A 16,547-nucleotide genomic window follows, 5' to 3' on the forward strand; every position below is an offset into this window, starting at 1 on the left:
TCATTTTGCTTTGATTCAAGGAAGCCAGGAAAGCAAACTCCAGGTTTATATTCATGAATTTCATGAGCCTGCTCATTATTATCCAGATTGGGCAGTGCTGCCAACAAAGAGAAAGGGGAGGTTGTCCACACCAATAGGTCAAGGGATTTCAATGACAAACACACACACCCTAAAGAGTTGTTGTTTTTTTAATTCTCGCTCCCATTCTGCCAGCTGTTCTCCCTTCCCTTAGGCAACATTAGAAGAGAGACACAGTAGAAAACCATTGTCAAAAAAGATAATTTAATGTGTTATTTCTTTTTTTTCTTTTGCTCATTCATTTGCTTTTAAGACAGAAGATTAAACTTTTCAATACCATCACCCACACAAGTATTGCATTGCACAAGGGTGGATGAAAGAAATAAAGAAATAAAATATATATTTATAGGGTACAAATCAAAACAGTTATATCTGAATCCCCTACATACAAAGCAGCATAACGAACGGCCAATGCAGTGTCACAATAATTCTGTCCTGTTCCCCAGACGTTTAGTAAAAGCAATGATTGTACATAAAGAGAAATAAAGTGCTAAGGCCCATCCATTCTGCTTTGTGTATAAGTGGTTTCTGCCTTGGGTCCTTCATATACACATAGTGGCCTGGTTGGTTTTAGATAGAACACAAATGGCTGCAGTACCCACTGATTAAAGAAGTTTGTTGAGTCAATGGACACCTTCTTTTTAACTGCTTCTGGAATCAACGGAGAGACTCTAACTCAATAGCAGGGCACCCGCTCTGTTCATCAGAAGTTGGAGACTGAGTCCTGACTTATTTTCAGCAATGGAATAGGCTTTCCGACAGCAAGACTGTAAGCCACCTGTGATCATGGAGAGCTGGGCTGGAAATTTATTGATCGTACTGGTGGCTCAACAATACGGGCTTGCATGTGGTGCAATTTTGTTTTATTTCTATGTAACAGATTGGCAAAAAAAATCAGGTACTGTGCTATCTCAGCACAGATTCTGAGGCAAGGCTGCTTAATGAAGGCTACATAGTCTCATAATTAAACAACAGAGGCAATTCATAAAATCCTGGGATGTTACGCAGATAACTGCACAACAATGTTTCCATCAGTACTGGAACACCTTTTTCACCAGAGACAGTGAGGATTTAACTCCACATTAGAAGAAAATGTGATAAATGAATGGATTGGTTCATGGTGCTAATTAACCAGTTACTGCTTTCAGCCCTGCTCGTCTCATAGTGTAATCTGAACAACAGGATACACACAAAAAGATAGAACACATCAATGGCTGGAAGGGAAAAGCCGTCTGCTTCCCTTCCACACTTCAATCAATGAAACGTAAGAGTTTGTTTAGAATGAAGCTTAAAGTGACCTGAAGAGTAGACCCCCAGGAAAGGCGTGGCAGGGGAATGAGGCGGAGGACCACGCCTTGGTACACTTGGCTTTGTCAATCGGGGTATAAAAGAAAGCCAGAGAAAGTGCTGTACTTATTGTTGTTGCCTCCGTGGGCTTTGCCTCCATCCAGTTTGACATACACCTCGTCCCCAGAGTCCAGGTGCAGCACCACACTGTTGCTGGCGTAGTCGTAATTCTGGTCTGCATCCTGAGCAATGGCACTCGCCCGCACCTGCAAAGCACATCATGCCAAAAGGGAAGATGGATTCAGCACCTTGCAGCTTCCGTGGTCTGCCCTCAAGCTTTCTCTACTATGCATTTCTCAACCCACCTCCCACCCCCACCCACGCTCTCCTCACACACTCCCTTCCCCTCTCATGCAAGCATCATTCCCGATGCTCAAGATCAACAGCTGGACCAATATTTCTATCTGCAAAATGCCTCATGTATGATACGTTATGGAAAGGTAGGCTCAGATGCCAAAATAAGTTCAAATAATTTTCTCTCCCCTTCATGCCAAATGCACCCCTTCCTGCTATCTTACTACAATTCCAACAATCTTCACCTTCTCTTCAATGTGCCATACAAAAACGACTCCTAAAAGTGGGATTTGAAGCAAATGTGAGCATTCCGTCCTCCATTGGCAAAGCTCCTAGGGGAATGTCAAAGGCGTGCCCATAAGACAGTTTCAATAACACTGAAAGCTGCATACATCCCATCAAAGCAAATTTGGAAATACCTCCTCAGGTAAAACATCAAAGCAGGTTTAAGGAAATTCACAGCAGTGCCCAGGACCAGTGAAATTTCTCAGGGGAGAAGGGCCACACCTACTTATTACCACCCCTTCATATGAACCCTATTCTGACCCTCCCCATTTGCCCTTCACAGTGAAGATATCATCTTTCCTACCATCTCTTCCCTTATACTGTCTCTTATCTGTACCTTCCAACCGTATCCCTTACTTTTTCCTTTCCCTCCATTGTTGTATACAATGAGAACATTGAATGTGACAGTAAAAGACATATAGTTTAACCTCCTTGATTAGAAATATTCTTTTCACTTGAATCCTCACAGACAGATGCCCATTCAGCCTGCCTCTTAAAACTTCCATTGATGGAGGTTCCTTGGGCACTTTATTCCACTGCCAAACATCTCCATGCTGTGGTCGCCACAGTAGAGCTCTCTCTCTCTCTCTCTCATCCCATATCCATAAAGCCTTTCATGGTTTCCTCCTCTTCACTCTCTCCTTTGCCTTCTCTTCTATATACTTTTGCTTTCCACACTTTCTGTCATTTCAATTTAGGCCCCAACTGCACAATATAGTTTAAACCCAATCATATCACTTTAAACAGTCGTGGCTTTCCATAGTTTGTTAAGGACGTTGAAAGTTGTTAGGAGACCTCTATCCCCCTCACAAAGCCACAATTCCCAGAGTTCCCTGGAAAGAGGGGTTGGGTCTCCTAACAACTCTCAGGACCCTTAACAAATGACAGTGCCTAGGATTCCTCGGGCGCAGCCATTACTACTTAAAGTCATACAATATTCATTATGTGTTATTTGTTTTGAAGATATATACCCCCATCCTTTTGTAAAATGAGCCTCAAGGGGATGATGATGATAATAATAATAATAATAATAATAATAATAATAATAATAATAATACCTTGCCCATTCAACTGGGTTGCCCCATCTCAAAATATACATTTCTTCACATTTTTTACATGTACACACACACACAGAGAGAGAGAGAGAGAGAGAGAGAGAGAGAGATGCAATACAATATAATCCTCTGACAGATGAATGGACCAGTGGTGAAGTCCCAGGACAGCTCAAAGGCATTCTCCTTCCTTGGCCTGAATATTTAAAGTTCTTTTGCAATAACCCAGGAAGGTTTCTTTTAATGTAGTGCTGATAAGGTGAAGTCACTGTATTGATCTCTTTCGCCATAGTTATAAACCAGGCTTACAAATGCTCAAACATGTATCAGAGCACATCGATATGTTGCGTTGCCACCGCTATGTGAATTAGTGACCATTTCCCTTTCTTCGTGGCCTCTCCTTTGCGTTCCCCTCCTTTCTTTAAATCCTCACAGGCTCCTCTTCCTCTTGTGTTTCACTTTCGCAAGTTCCATCCCTCTCCCCACCTTTTTGCATCTCACACTTGCTCAGAGGTGCAGTCCATTCTGTGGCAACAAAGGAAAACTTTCTTTCCTTGGTGTAATTTATCTCCCTGCCCAAGTGACTGCTCAGCAAAGCTTCCACCCTTGAATGCCCATCCTTCTGCGGGCACTAGCCTTACTCAAATAGCTGCTGCTTTCCAAATGAGATATCATATTTGCTACTAAGTGAAAAGTGTCTAATGCAGAAAGGTTCTATGGTGTGGTCTGGAGGCATAAGAGGCTGGAGCTAACCAGGCCTGAGTCTGGTCAGGGTGACCATCTGGAAACTACTTGTACACTGCTTTGCATTCCATAACAGGAGACAGATGGGGTATAAATGTAGTAAGAAATCAGCAGGGGATATTATGGGCGTGAGGAATTCCTGGGTAGAAATGTTACACCCATAAGAATGCAGAGGTGGCAATGTTCCCCTAGGCCTGCCTCTCTACAGGAGTTGGTCACATCTATGAAGTCTTCCGATTTCCTTCCTACTAATTCCTATCCATGAGATCGTGGACAGAAAGAACTGCAGTTGGGAGCAAGTGAGAAATGTTAATATTCTGAGAACGGAATCCACATTGGTTTTAGCATGGCCGTGTAGCCGGTCAATGATCCTGAAGGGCTCAAGAGAGCTGTCCATGGTTCTGGAGAAAAGGAGTGTGTAAATCAAAAGTGAGTTGAGGCCAGAGACTGATGGCCACCACAGAGTTGGGCCATCCTGCAAAACCATTGAGCAGGAAGGAATGTCCACTTCTTTTCTATCCCCACATATAGAAAGGACTTGCAAGTGTAAAGAGTGGTGCAGGCAATTTTAGACCCTGCTTTTCATAGTCTCACACTGTCTCTTTAAGACGTCAGGAATAACATGGGGTTTACTTCTGCAGCCTTGATAGCAAACACATTTCCTTGGGAATATGCCCAGCTACCCACCCAATGATTACAAAATGCTTTTGAAACTTAAAAGCAAATAAAGGTTGCTGTGATGAACAGTGTCTGGCCCATTGGGTCCTGGCATGCCCAAGCCAATGCAAGTCCTGATGCAGAACATGTTAGACTCTTCATCCATCATCTGCCATTCTGTGGGTGGTCACTAGGAAGTCCCTTGCACTATGGGATCCTTGGCTTCAACCCCAAGGTCCAACCCTAGCTGCACCCACCAGGTGTAAGGAACGAGTGAACATTTTTGTGGTAGTTCTTGGATCATGCAAGCACATCCTCCTCTCTTTTGCTCAGTTTTGGCAGATGGGCCAACATTTCCTGTCCACAGAGGAAGAGGAGCCATAGAACTAGGATGCTTCTAGGAATAGAAGCCTCCATAGTATTAAGTGGCAAAGACAGACAGGAAGCACCAGAGATATCAGAACTTAGGCTCTTCGGGCTGAGCATGGATTGGGAGAAGATGCCAAAGGGGAAAGCATAGAGCACAGAATTCTCCACAGAAATGAGTCACTGGGAAGTCAAGATGCTGACTTTGCCTCCAGGGGGACCCCAGGCTTCTTGCTGAAGATCCTAGGTAATGGGTGTCTGTTTTTATTACAAAAGAAACTGCATAGTGACACTGGGATTGTCCCCCTTTCAAATTGTGGCAGATCTTGGAGTAAGATTCCTAGTTGAAGGGTTCCCCTCACTTCTAGATGGATAATGCCTCCTCAACTCCATCTCAAAATCTGGGTCCTAGGCCAAGGGATTCAGATTGGAGATCTCAGTGTGTCCAGCGCAAAGCTTTAGCAAGCTTTGATTGACAGGATCTACCAGGCCTCCATTAAAAAATAAATTGGACCCCTAGACTGAAGGTCCTAGCTTGAGCTCTCATTCCCTGCCCCTCCAACCCTAAATATGGGAGGGTCAAATTTACAATCTTAGGATCTCTTTCTGAGTGCAGAGGAGAGGATTTTGAAGCTGAAATTCTCCTTCTAAGCATGCCTCCACTGTCTAACAGTGGTGGTGGCAACTGTGGGTGGGGGCCATAGCTCAGGAGCAGAGCATCTGCTTTGCCTGCAGAAGCAGCAGCAGACAGCAAAGTGGGGCAGCAGAGCTCACCTGACTTCCAGTCAGTCACATTGCTGCCACTTACCAGGAATTAGAGGGGAGGGGGAAGTAGGCACAATGCAAACACACCAGCAGAAGTGCCTGGTTAGCTCTCCACCCATCTGCCACCTCTCTCCTCCCTTTCTACCTTCATGTAAGCAGCAGCAACATGATCAACCAGAGGCCAGGTTAATGCCCCGCATGGGGTAGGATTGCAAGTTACACTTTCTACCAATGCTCCAGTTAAGAGCCCAGTTTAGAAATCCATGAGCCTCACTAATTCCAACTCTTCCCCATTCTTGCCAAATCATCCCCCATGCTTTTCTGAAAACAGGTAAGTGGACCGTGCAATGGGGAAGTGCCCCCTCTGCCTTCATCCCATGTACTTCAAGAACTACCCCCAAATGGAGGTGCTCTCCAAAATTCTGAGTGATCCTCATCATGGCTGTAATGACTTAGAACTACTTATAAAATGGGTTGCTACCACCGTGTTGTGAGTCTCCACACCATCACTAGTGGCCAGGAACCAGGAGAAGAGGCACGGAGATTCACAGCATAGAGATGATAACCCATGGAGTAGGTACTTCTAGATCAAGAATGGGAAACCTGTCTCCTTCCAGATCTTGCTGGACTACGACTCTCGGCACCCCGACCATTAACTATGCTGGCTGTGAGTGATGGGTGCAGGAGTTCAAGAGCATCAGGAGGGTCCAGGTTCCCCATCCCTGCTCTAGATGTCACAGCCAGAATGGGGATTACACATCATGCTGAGGGTGGGGCACTTTCAGCAGCCTCCTCACAGCAAGTGTAACTCGTGCTCCATCCCTTGCTGACTCTGAGCTGAATGTGTGAACTGCTACCATGAAAAAGGACTGGGTGATATTCAAGTAGGATTAGTGCTACTATAAAATGACCTTCCTCCCTCTCTTCCCCTCACACGTGCCCTGCCCTGTCCCCAAGTCTACTCTCTGCAGAGTTAGGGGGAAGCCCAGAATAGATTTACGGGAGAATAGAGGAGAGAGGAGAAAGTTCCCTCGCAAGTTCTCTTCAGCACTACTTTGAATGCATCCCATTATGTTTGGGGTGACACCAGATGCTTGTTCTTGACCATTTCATACATGCTGAATCAATAAGCATGGATTGGCTTGAAGTCTCTTGGATCTCTGAAACATGGTGAGCATAACTACCACAAGATCCAAAACTGTTTCTCCTTGCTGTGACAAGTCATGCTCCCTTAGCTGTGCAACCTTGATCATGCAACTGGAGGAGAGGACATGCCACAGTTTCCATGATGCAGCAAAGACAACAGCCTGAGAAGCTCCCATATTCATACATACAATCAGGGGGTATGTCTCTACTTCACATGCGGCCATTCAAATCTGTCAGATCTCCACATGTTAGCCTATCTATCTCCTTTTGGGTGGAGGTCCCCAGGCTGTGAGGCCTCTCTTTGAAGTAAGATTTCACAGATGGTGGCCCTGACATGCATGATGCAAGACACACACACCCCTCAGATGATTGGAAGTTCAGGGTGGTGAGAGTAGAAAGCCTGTATGCCAATCTCCAAGGATGAAATCTTAAGCAGGAGGAAGGGCAAGGAAGGCGATCAAGAGTCTCCATGTGGGTTGAAGTCCTGTACTCAGCTCTCATTTGAACAGATGGCCGTCCATGTCCCCATCACAATGAAGCCTGAGTGCTAAAGATCTCATGCAAACTTTCTCTTAGATGACTCCCTGCAGGTTTAACTGTATTGCATAACAATGCCTGTAACCAAAACCCAACACACATATCTCCTTTTCTCCCCTCAGGAAGACATTGAAGAAGATAATTTGGAGTGAAGATGGTGTGGGAAAGAAGACCCTTAAGTATTCTTCTGCCCTCAACTTCTCTATGCCAAATGCCCTCCCCTTGTGCAAATACCCAAATACATATTTCCGGGGGCATTTGTGGAGCTTCCCATTAGTGAAGATTTGACAGGAAGTTCTCTTGGGGGAGGTTCCATTTAGAGATGTCTTGAGGTCATTGACACCTGCTCAGGTGTCAAAATCTCTTGGTCTCAAGGAGGAAGTTGGTGAATTCTTGGGAATTCTCAGTGCCATCAGGGCAGGACTTTGGGGTGGAGGACCAGGGCTGCTCTCAGCAGGAGTAAGAGGGTCTCCAAAGGCAGCAGGACTGACTTCTTACCACATTTTGAGGTAAGTGAAAACAACACACATTACCATCTAAAAAAGACTTCACCCCGTCTTAAATTACTTAGTTGCACCACTGGGGCACTCTGGGTGCGTGCGATAAGATTATTTTATAATTGAAATACCCACCCACCAGAATAGTCCCCTAATCGGCAGTTGAATTCAAGCGGCACAGTCATCGAAATACCTTGATCTTGAACCTCCTTTTGTCAAATCCTTTAATTTAGGAGCCTCGTCGAAGTGAGGTTTTAGGGTGGGGGGGGGAGTTTCCTTACTAAAATCGGGAGCCCCTTTTCCGGCTGGGATATCTGGAGGGCTTGTTAACACATCGCTTGATCTCGACACTGACTGGACCGCGCGAGAGAGATGTATTTTGAGTTTAGATCGGATCATAGGAAAGTTCTCTCGCTCGCCCCGTCGTTCGATCTGTGAGGCTACAGCCGTCAGTCCAAGAGCCAACCGGGCCGTTACACATCTGGACTAGCCCCAAATTTCCCCTTGTCCCCAAGTTCAGCGTTCCCTTTAGCTGACACCTCCGGAGAAGCTACCCCCCACCCCACCCATCCATGCCTCCAAGCTAACTAGGTGGCGTCTGAGACTGTCCCCGGAGGAAGGATTCCCATCCCCTCAACACGCACATACAGAGGCGAAGACAGGGTCCCCCGACCCGCTGTTCCCCGCTGGCCCGTGCCCAGCACCCACCTGCCCGTTCTTGCAGAGGTCCGCCCACATGCTGGTGCCGTCGCCTCCGCGCATGAGGATGTGGTAGGTGAAGAAGTAGATGCCGCGCACCTGGCAGGTGAACTTGCCCGTGGTGGGGTCGTAGTGGTTGCCCAGGTTGGTCACCACGTCGTCGAACTTGAGCACCTCGTAGCCCTCGTGGGGACTCTTCAGGCCCACGTAGAAGGCGATCTTGGGGCCGCTGAAAGCAGCGCTCAGCGCTCCCGTCACCTCGCTTCCGGGCGCCGGGCTGCTGCTACTGCCGCCCATGCCCGAGCCCACACCTCCAGCCGTCGTCGCAGTTCCGGGGGCCCCGATGCCGGGCACCGACAGCCCCGGTAGTCCCGGCTTCCCCGAATCGCCCCTCTCGCCTGGGGGTCCTCTAGGGCCCGGGGGACCCGGTTCCCCGGGGGGTCCCCTCGGCCCCGGCTTGCCTGGACGGCCGGGGTCGCCCTTGGGTCCCTGGATGAAGGGCGGCGGGGGCGGCGGCGGGTTGGCGCTCAGCTCTTGCATGGCTTCGAGGGCGGCCGTGGTGCCTCCGGGGCGGCTGGACGGTCCGGCGGCAGCGCTACTGGCGCTGTAGGGGTCGCAGATCATGCGGCAGGTGCCCATCATCTCGTAGTGCGCCTGGCCCTTGGACGGCGCCTGCACCAGGATGGGGACGGCGATGAGCAGGATGAGGCCCATGGCCAGGGCGATCCCCACGGCGGCCACCAGCCGCTTCCTCCTCTGCCAGAGCCGGGCAGCGAGCGCCAACAGGTCTTCCTTGCTGGGCGAAGTAATGGTGACTTCTCTCGACGGCGAGCCTGCCTGCCGGGGTGGGGGGAGAGAAGAAGCAGGAGAAAGACGAGTCAGTCGCGGCCAACCAACCCCCAGCCCGGGGCGAGCGAGAGGCCACCTCCTGTCCCGATCAGCCCGTCAGGGTGGCACCCTCCCGGGGGCACCCTCCGCCTCTACCGATGCCCTTCATGGTGGCATCACTGAGATGCGAAGACAGGAGGGAAGCAGGACAAGGAGGAGGAGGAGGAGGAGGAGGAGTAAGAGACGCCGCCGCTTATCCCTCTGGAGGAGGAGGGAGACCCCGGACTAGACTAGACTGACGTAGAGGAGACCTCTTCTTCCCTCCGCCCCCCCCCCCAATCTACAGCGCCCCTTCCCTTTCCCCTATCATGATCACATCATCGCAATCCAGCCAGCCCCCTCCGCACCCCTCGCCCCTTCCCTCGGGGGTTTACAGACCGTTCGCACAAACACACGCGCGCACTCACTAGCGCGCTCCCTCGAACATCCTCCGCTGCCCTCGAGCAGGCGGGACGCGGGCGCAGCAGCTCTCAGCGGGCGTCGCGCAAACAGGTGGACGAGCGAGCGCCCCCGATGTGTTGAGCCTCCTCCCTCCCTCCCTCCCCCCCCCCCCACTTCACCAAGCGTCCAGGACATCGTCCCTCTTCCTCCTTCTCCTCCCTGCTCCCCTCCTGCTTAGCAAAGAGTCAGAGGATGTGGTACCCCCCCCCCCGTTTCTTTCTACCAAGGAAGTTCCCGTTTTCCAAAACTGCAAATACCGGCAGAGGGGAAATCTCCCTCCAATCCCCCCTGACGGATGAGCAAGCAAGAGACGCGCGGTCTGTCGAGGGAGAGACACTCACCGCCAGAGTCCTCCTTTACCTCGCGCGAACTGTTGGGGAGAGGGAGGGAGAGAGGGAGAGAGAAACAGATCACATCTGGCCAGCTGCGTGGTGGGGGGAGGGGGAGAGAAGGCAAGGTCCTTGCCAAGGGGCCACACCGACCACCACCAAGTTTTTCGGAGAACAGCCCGGGAAGAGAAAGAAGAAGAGGAAGAGGAAGAGAGCCTGCTGCGACGAAATTGCAAACCTGGCGAATTTCTCCTCCTCCTAAACGTGACCCCTAAGTTGAACAGGAGATATGGGCTGCATGGCTTCTTTTGCTCCCGCGCCCCTTCTTACTGGAGTCAGTTTCAGTACTCGCAGACCTTTTTAAAAAAAAAAAAAATCTATTGCCTCTTATTTTCTGCCCTTCTCTCCCCCCCCCACAAAAAAATGGCTATCGCGACTCTGCCTCTTTGCTTTTTTTTTCTTCTGCTTTTCTGTGTCCTGCTGCTTATTATGACTTGCTTGCCCGATGCCTCCGCGAATGGAACGGATGGAGGAAGGGCGCGACTCGATGCGCGAGGGGACCCTGCCATTGGAGCAGGGCAATGCCGTTATTTGAAGCAACTAAAATGGCACAAAGCAGTGAGCAAGCTTTTGAGTGCTGCAGAGCTCTTCTTCAAGCTGGAGGGCAGGATAGAGGAGAGGGGTGGAAAGAGAGCTTGAGCTGCAGTTTGCCAGAGTCTTAGGATGGAGAGCTGTAAGTCTTTACAGAGTATGTCTACGTAGAACGAAATCCAATGGGACTCCTTACAACCCCCACACACTTAACTCAGGCTACGTTCCAATGGATTCCCTTACCTCTGAGCAGATAGGCATTAGGATTGCTCTGCAAAGTAGATCAGTCTCTGCTGGGAGCAAAACTTGCACTGACTTCCAGGTAAACAACCATGAGATCCAGCCAGTTGTGCAGTTCCTTGTTAGGCATCTTCCTCCACACTCAGCTTCAACAGCTAACAGCCCGAGCCTATGCATGTTGACGTTCATTCTGTTGCACACTTAATGGGGTAAATTCTCACGTAAGTGTCCATGGCAGCCCCACAGGACACCTTGAAGAAGGACCCATTTATTGCAGCATGAGTGTTTCTAACTCAAAGCTGGGATGCATGAGAAGTGGGATTCTTTGGGAATTTGCTCTCTGGGTAGCAGGAGAAAAGACATGGCTAGGAATATTTACTTATGGAGGAGCCTGCCTGAGAATGTGGAATTAGCAAGACAATATTCTGTTCCTACCAACTCTATTGGTGTTTTTTGCTGTGACTTCCCCACCACCACCAAATCACACCCCATATGTGATTGAAAAGTATCCTGTGAACCAGCAGTGTGCAGGTTCATACGTCAACAACTTTCCACAGCTACAGCCATTCCAAGAAGAATGTGGGTGCCCTTGCAGAAACTGCTACCAGGTGTGTGTCTCACCACAGGGCTGGTTCACCCTTAAATGAGCATCCCTCAGTTTCTCTGCACATGCTCACTTGCTGGCTGGCAAAGTGAAAGAATGATCTGGAGCTAAAGATCTGTGGTGCTTCATTTATATTTGCTAGTCATTCCTGGGTGAAAAATGCAGATGTGAAACAGCCAAGTAGTAGCTGGCACAAACGAACACATGTGCACATGTGCACACAGATGACCGTGGAAGCCAAAATGTTTGGCAACAATTACATTCACAACAGTCCTATTTTAAAGGCTCCTCCCTCGTATTTGTCCTTCTGCCTAGACGGACAGTGGTCCTGGGTCTTCCTTACTGCCACAGTTTATGGTCTGCAATGTAATGCGTCCGGAAACTAGCGAATTAAAGTGTTCTGCAGATTTGCATCTCTTCAGGAAGAATTTAACCTTGTTCCCTGCCTCAAAAGCAGCAAGCCATGCTGGCTATATTGTCACTTAACAGAGTGACGAGAAGCAATTTGGTTAGCAAACTCACTTCCGTCATCCCTGCTCATATCAAACATTTGACGGGGTTCAAGTGTTCTTTTCATGAAGTTGCTCGCTGTTCAGCCAGGCTGAATGCAAATACTGTATCTGTCAATGCTGCAAATAAGAGAGAGGGAAGAGAACTACGGTCCCGATCATTTCTTCAGCATTTTTTAAATTTGACAAATGCTTTATAACCGTGTCCTCACAGCAACCTTGTGAGGCCATTGCCTGCTCTGGACGAAAGGAAAAAGACCACAGAAGTCATTAAGCAGCAATCCTCAGAGCTATGGTGGAGTGAGGGATTTACACCCCACCCAGCTCAGATACACAGCTACAAGCTACTACTCCTATGAGGGAGCACTAAGGCTGCATTCCATCAGGCAATTTCAGGTAACAGTTTTTGTTGGATTTTCTTTCTTTCTTTCTTTCTTTCTTTCTTTCTTTCTTTCTTTCTTTCTTTCTTTCTTTTTGTCTTGCTTTGGGTCTTTCCATTGTTAACATTAAGCTTTGTTTCAATGGAATTTTACTGGTTGTCTTCAAATTTGGTTTTCTGCATCCTTAGAAAAGGAAAACTGTGCAGAAATGCTGGAAACAGGTGAGAGTGCAATGTCATTTCTCTTCTCCAGGATGTTCCAAGAGTGTAAAGGCACCTACCTGGGTTCAACTTTCCTTTGGAAGGAGACCGATGGAGGTTTGTAGGCATTTTGTAGCATTTGCTGGTGCTTTTCAAATATGCAGGCTGGACATAGGTGGAGTTTTCGCAACCTAAAGCAGGAATGGTAATTTTATTTTATTTATTTTTTGTATGGGGGGCTTTATTGCCTTGGAACAAACACTTAAACTTCCCCTGTGTACACACTCCTGTTTACTCTGCACCCAATGGGCTCCCACTGCTGGTTTAGGAAACAGTGTACAGTGGTACCTCGGGTTACAGATGCTTCAGGTTACAGACGCTTCAGGTTACAGACTCCGCTAACCCAGAAATAGTACCTCGGGTTAAGAACTTTGCTTCAGGATGAGAACAGAAATTGTGCGGCGGCGGCGGAAGGCCCCATTAGCTAAAATGGTACCTCAGGTGAAGAACAGTTTCAGGATAAGAACGGACCTCCAGAATGAATGAAGTTCTTAACCCGAGGTACCACTGTACACACATTAGCTAAGGTCCAGATCAATCATCAATCTTGTCATTTCTTAGGAAATAGTGTGTTTGATCCATTGCCCCCCCAACCAGTTTTGAATGGGGGGGGGGGGACAACCTAGCATTGATTTTAATCCAGTAATGTTTACACACTGTTCCTTTCCAACTTTCTTCCATCATGGATCCCAAGGTAGCATAAACCTGGCTGCCAAGCTTTAGCAACATGGTAGCCACGCATGCCTTCAGACTATACCCTAGGATTTCTAATAAGCATTTGTTGTTTAATAATTATTCCAAGCGTTTTGACTCTTCCGTGTTTCTGTTCTGTATTAAATTCCACCATTTTGAAATGTTCTTTCTATCATTCTGGGTCACAAATAAACAGAAATGGGGGACCACTGACAAACTTTCTAGGCTTCCAATGATCCACCTTTTGGGAATCGCTACAATATATTTGATTGATTGACAATTGAGTCACAGGATGCAGTAGCAGTGGGGAAGAGGATTATTAATTATGATTATCAGGGCACGTTTCAGTTTGCCTCCATTTTTGTGCTGAAAAGCAATCAATTCACTAATCGCTTTGATTTCTTTTTCCCAGCACCGCTAAATAAAGGCTGATACATCATCAACAGAGGAGAGCAAAAGCTTGCAGATCTGGATATGTTTAGGGTTTGTTGCAAAGTGCACTAAAATCAATATTTAGTTCAAGAAACACATAAATGTGACAGATGTGCCCTGGAGAATATACATCACCTATGTGGTGTTTTTTTCTACCTGTATCCCCCTCCTCCACTGCCCATACTTTCTACCTCCTGTCTTTATTCTTTGCCTTCAGAACACATTTTGCAAAAAGCAGATTGATCCTAAACTGTGGATCAAAACACACCATAGCTGTCTACTTTTCCCTTTTCTTGCGAGGAATCCTATTTGGAATAAGGGAATTTCCCTTTAAAAAGGGGAAACGTTGACAGCTATGAAACACACTCCCTCCCCCTGCCCTGAGACCTATGGACAAAAACCACACTATTTTTCTCTAGCAGATCAAATAGGCAGAATACATGAGGGTTATGTAGTGCTCTCATGCCATGCAGTCCTATACAGGTTTGCTCTGATGTAAGCCCTACTGGGGACTCTTCCCAGGCTAATTTGCATGTTTGAAGCTGGTTCTCCATAAGCCAGCTGAACTCCCTATGCAAAACACAAAACTCACTCTCTTACTCTCACTTTCTTACTTTAGGATCCATCCTATAATAGCTGGAAGGATTCTGAAATTGCTAAGTACAGTGGTACCTCGTGTTACATACCCTTCAGGTTACATACGCTTCAGGTTACAGACTCCGCTAACCCAGAAATATTACCTCAGGTTGAGAATTTTGTTTCAGGATGAGAACAGAAATCACACAGTAGCGGCGCGGCGGCAGCAGGAGGCCCCATTAGCTAAAATGGTGCTTCAGGTTAAGAACAGTTTCAGGTTAAGAACAGACCTCCAGAATGAATTAAGTACTTAACCCAAGGTACCACTATAGTAACAACAACATGCTTATCACCAACACACAGTTTGTCAGTTGACACTATAACTATTTTGCCTTGACATAATTATTGCTGTCTGTTCTTCCTTTCCATCCCCTCTGCCACCATGTCTGTTCTTAAATATGTGTTTGCATACATGCACATGTGCCAATTTAGGATTGCCTCGGTCCTGTATACCTGAAGGAGTGTCTCCATCCCTATCATTCAGCCTGGACACTGAGGTCCAGTTCCAAGGGCCTTCTGCCGGTTCTTTCACTGTGAGAAGTGAGGTTACAGGCATCCAGGCAGAAGGCCTTCTCAGTACTGGCGCCCGCCCTGTGGAACACCGTCCAGTCAGATGTCAAGGAAATAAACAACTATCTGACTTTTAGAAGACATCTGAAGACAGCCCTGTTTAGGGAAGTTTTTAATGTTTGATGTTTTATCTTGTTTTTAATATCCTATTGGGAGCCACCCAGAGTGGCTGGAGAAACCCAGCCAGATGGGTGGGGTATAAATAATAAGTTGTTGTTGTTATTGTTGTTGTTGTTGTTGTTGTTACACGTCATGCATCTGAAGAAGTGGATTGTGTTCTACCTTAATAAATTTATCAGTCTTTAAGCTGCCACAATGCACTTTGTTGTTATTCTTGCAACAGACTAGCATGCCTATCTGTCTGGATATTGTTAGAAACATGTACAACATGTACATAATATGTGACTCTACAGCTTCCTAAAACATGTGATTGTCACTAAATGGACACACATGTGTCCTCTCTCTGGAGATTAACTCCATGCACCAACCGTGTCCTACTTGAAGTGCTTGTTAAGTTAGTTAACTCCAGTTGCTATGGAAATTTGGAAAGTTCCTTTTAGAATTAAGTTGCTGAATCAGGATAAAGTGTGCCAATTGCATTCCTGCTAAGTTAATTTCATTTCCTTTGTTAATGTCAGTAGAGCTACCTGTACTCTGGACAACTGGAATATCTGGCCTCTATTTAGAAGGATCTTCTCAAGCAGAAATGTTTTGAAAATAGTTACTACAGGCCTTTCCATAGAAACATTGTGTTTGTTGGCTAGGGGTGCAGTAGGGGCGTTGAGAACACCATCATCAAAAGACTAGCAGAAGACTCATTCCTCTAAATTCATTTCATTTTTAAAATAATTGCTTTTAAAAAATGTAATGTTGAATTGCATCTATCACCATCAGCGACAACCACTTTTACTGTGCAAATAGAAATAAATTTGATTGAGTTCAATGGGACTTACTCTCAGGTAGGTGCATTGAGGATTGGAATTTTAATAACAAATGCATCCATCGCTAAGCACCAAACCTGCAAATGGTCAGTTGGTGAGACATGCACACGCAATCACACAATAGAGCAAGACCCATTTGTTGAGAAAATACTTACTTGGGTGTAAGGCCCACTGAAGTCATGCTTTTAAAATGAGTAAGTAAATTTTTCTCTTCTAGTTGCTCTCAGCCCTGTTCTTGGCAATTTCCCCATATATTATCAACCTTGACTACGAATACAATTTATTTAAACTGCTTTGGTAATCAGCTCTTCCAAAGATTTAATTAATTTTCTTTTTGTTCTGGCATTTGTTGCGAGCTTGAATACCCTTGTATATTATGAGGCCTCTCTATTCCCTTCAGATTTTCGCCTGCCTCTCTAAGAGGTGCCTTTAATCTCTACTTTCCACAGGCAGCAGATGCACTGTAGCTTTTTTCCAGCCCTTTTTTGAATAATTAAGGTCTTGTATCATTTAGTTTGCCCTCGCCTGCAACTTCTATATAATTTGCATTGTGTCATTTTTTTAAA

At 46.9% G+C, this 16,547-nt stretch overlaps 1 protein-coding gene across 4 annotated transcripts; it reads right to left on the reverse strand.

The window, feature by feature from the left end:
- Positions 1 to 265: 265 nt before the first annotated feature.
- C1QL2 (complement C1q like 2) lies at positions 266 to 11,043 on the reverse strand. 4 transcript variants are annotated; one of them, XM_083442033.1, is made up of 3 exons: positions 10,960 to 11,043; positions 8,477 to 9,304; positions 266 to 1,631 (listed from the first exon to the last, which is right to left on the reverse strand). In XM_083442033.1, the coding sequence occupies exons 1-3, from the start codon at positions 10,975 to 10,977 to the stop codon at positions 1,452 to 1,454; spliced, it is 1,026 nt and encodes a 341-aa protein (XP_083298159.1). In that variant the 5' UTR covers positions 10,978 to 11,043; the 3' UTR covers positions 266 to 1,451. The 4 variants fall into 4 exon arrangements, with proteins under 4 accessions (XP_083298159.1, XP_083298161.1, XP_083298162.1 ...); XM_083442035.1 differs by lacking the exon at positions 10,960 to 11,043 and adding an exon at positions 10,138 to 10,261; XM_083442036.1 differs by lacking the exon at positions 10,960 to 11,043 and adding an exon at positions 10,054 to 10,093.
- Between the last annotated feature and the right edge of the window lie 5,504 nt (positions 11,044 to 16,547).

Source organism: Podarcis tiliguerta (assembly GCF_965153285.1).
Source record: "Podarcis tiliguerta genome assembly, chromosome: 1".
NCBI lineage: Eukaryota > Metazoa > Chordata > Lepidosauria > Squamata > Lacertidae > Podarcis > Podarcis tiliguerta.

Bases quoted from the DNA above. Each gene is read 5' to 3' on its own strand.
- C1QL2 (XM_083442033.1), bottom strand. The intron at 1,632-8,476 runs GTGGGTGCTGGG...TGTGCTTTGCAG, and splicing joins ACCTCTGCAAGAACGGGCAG to GTGCGGGCGAGTGCCATTGC.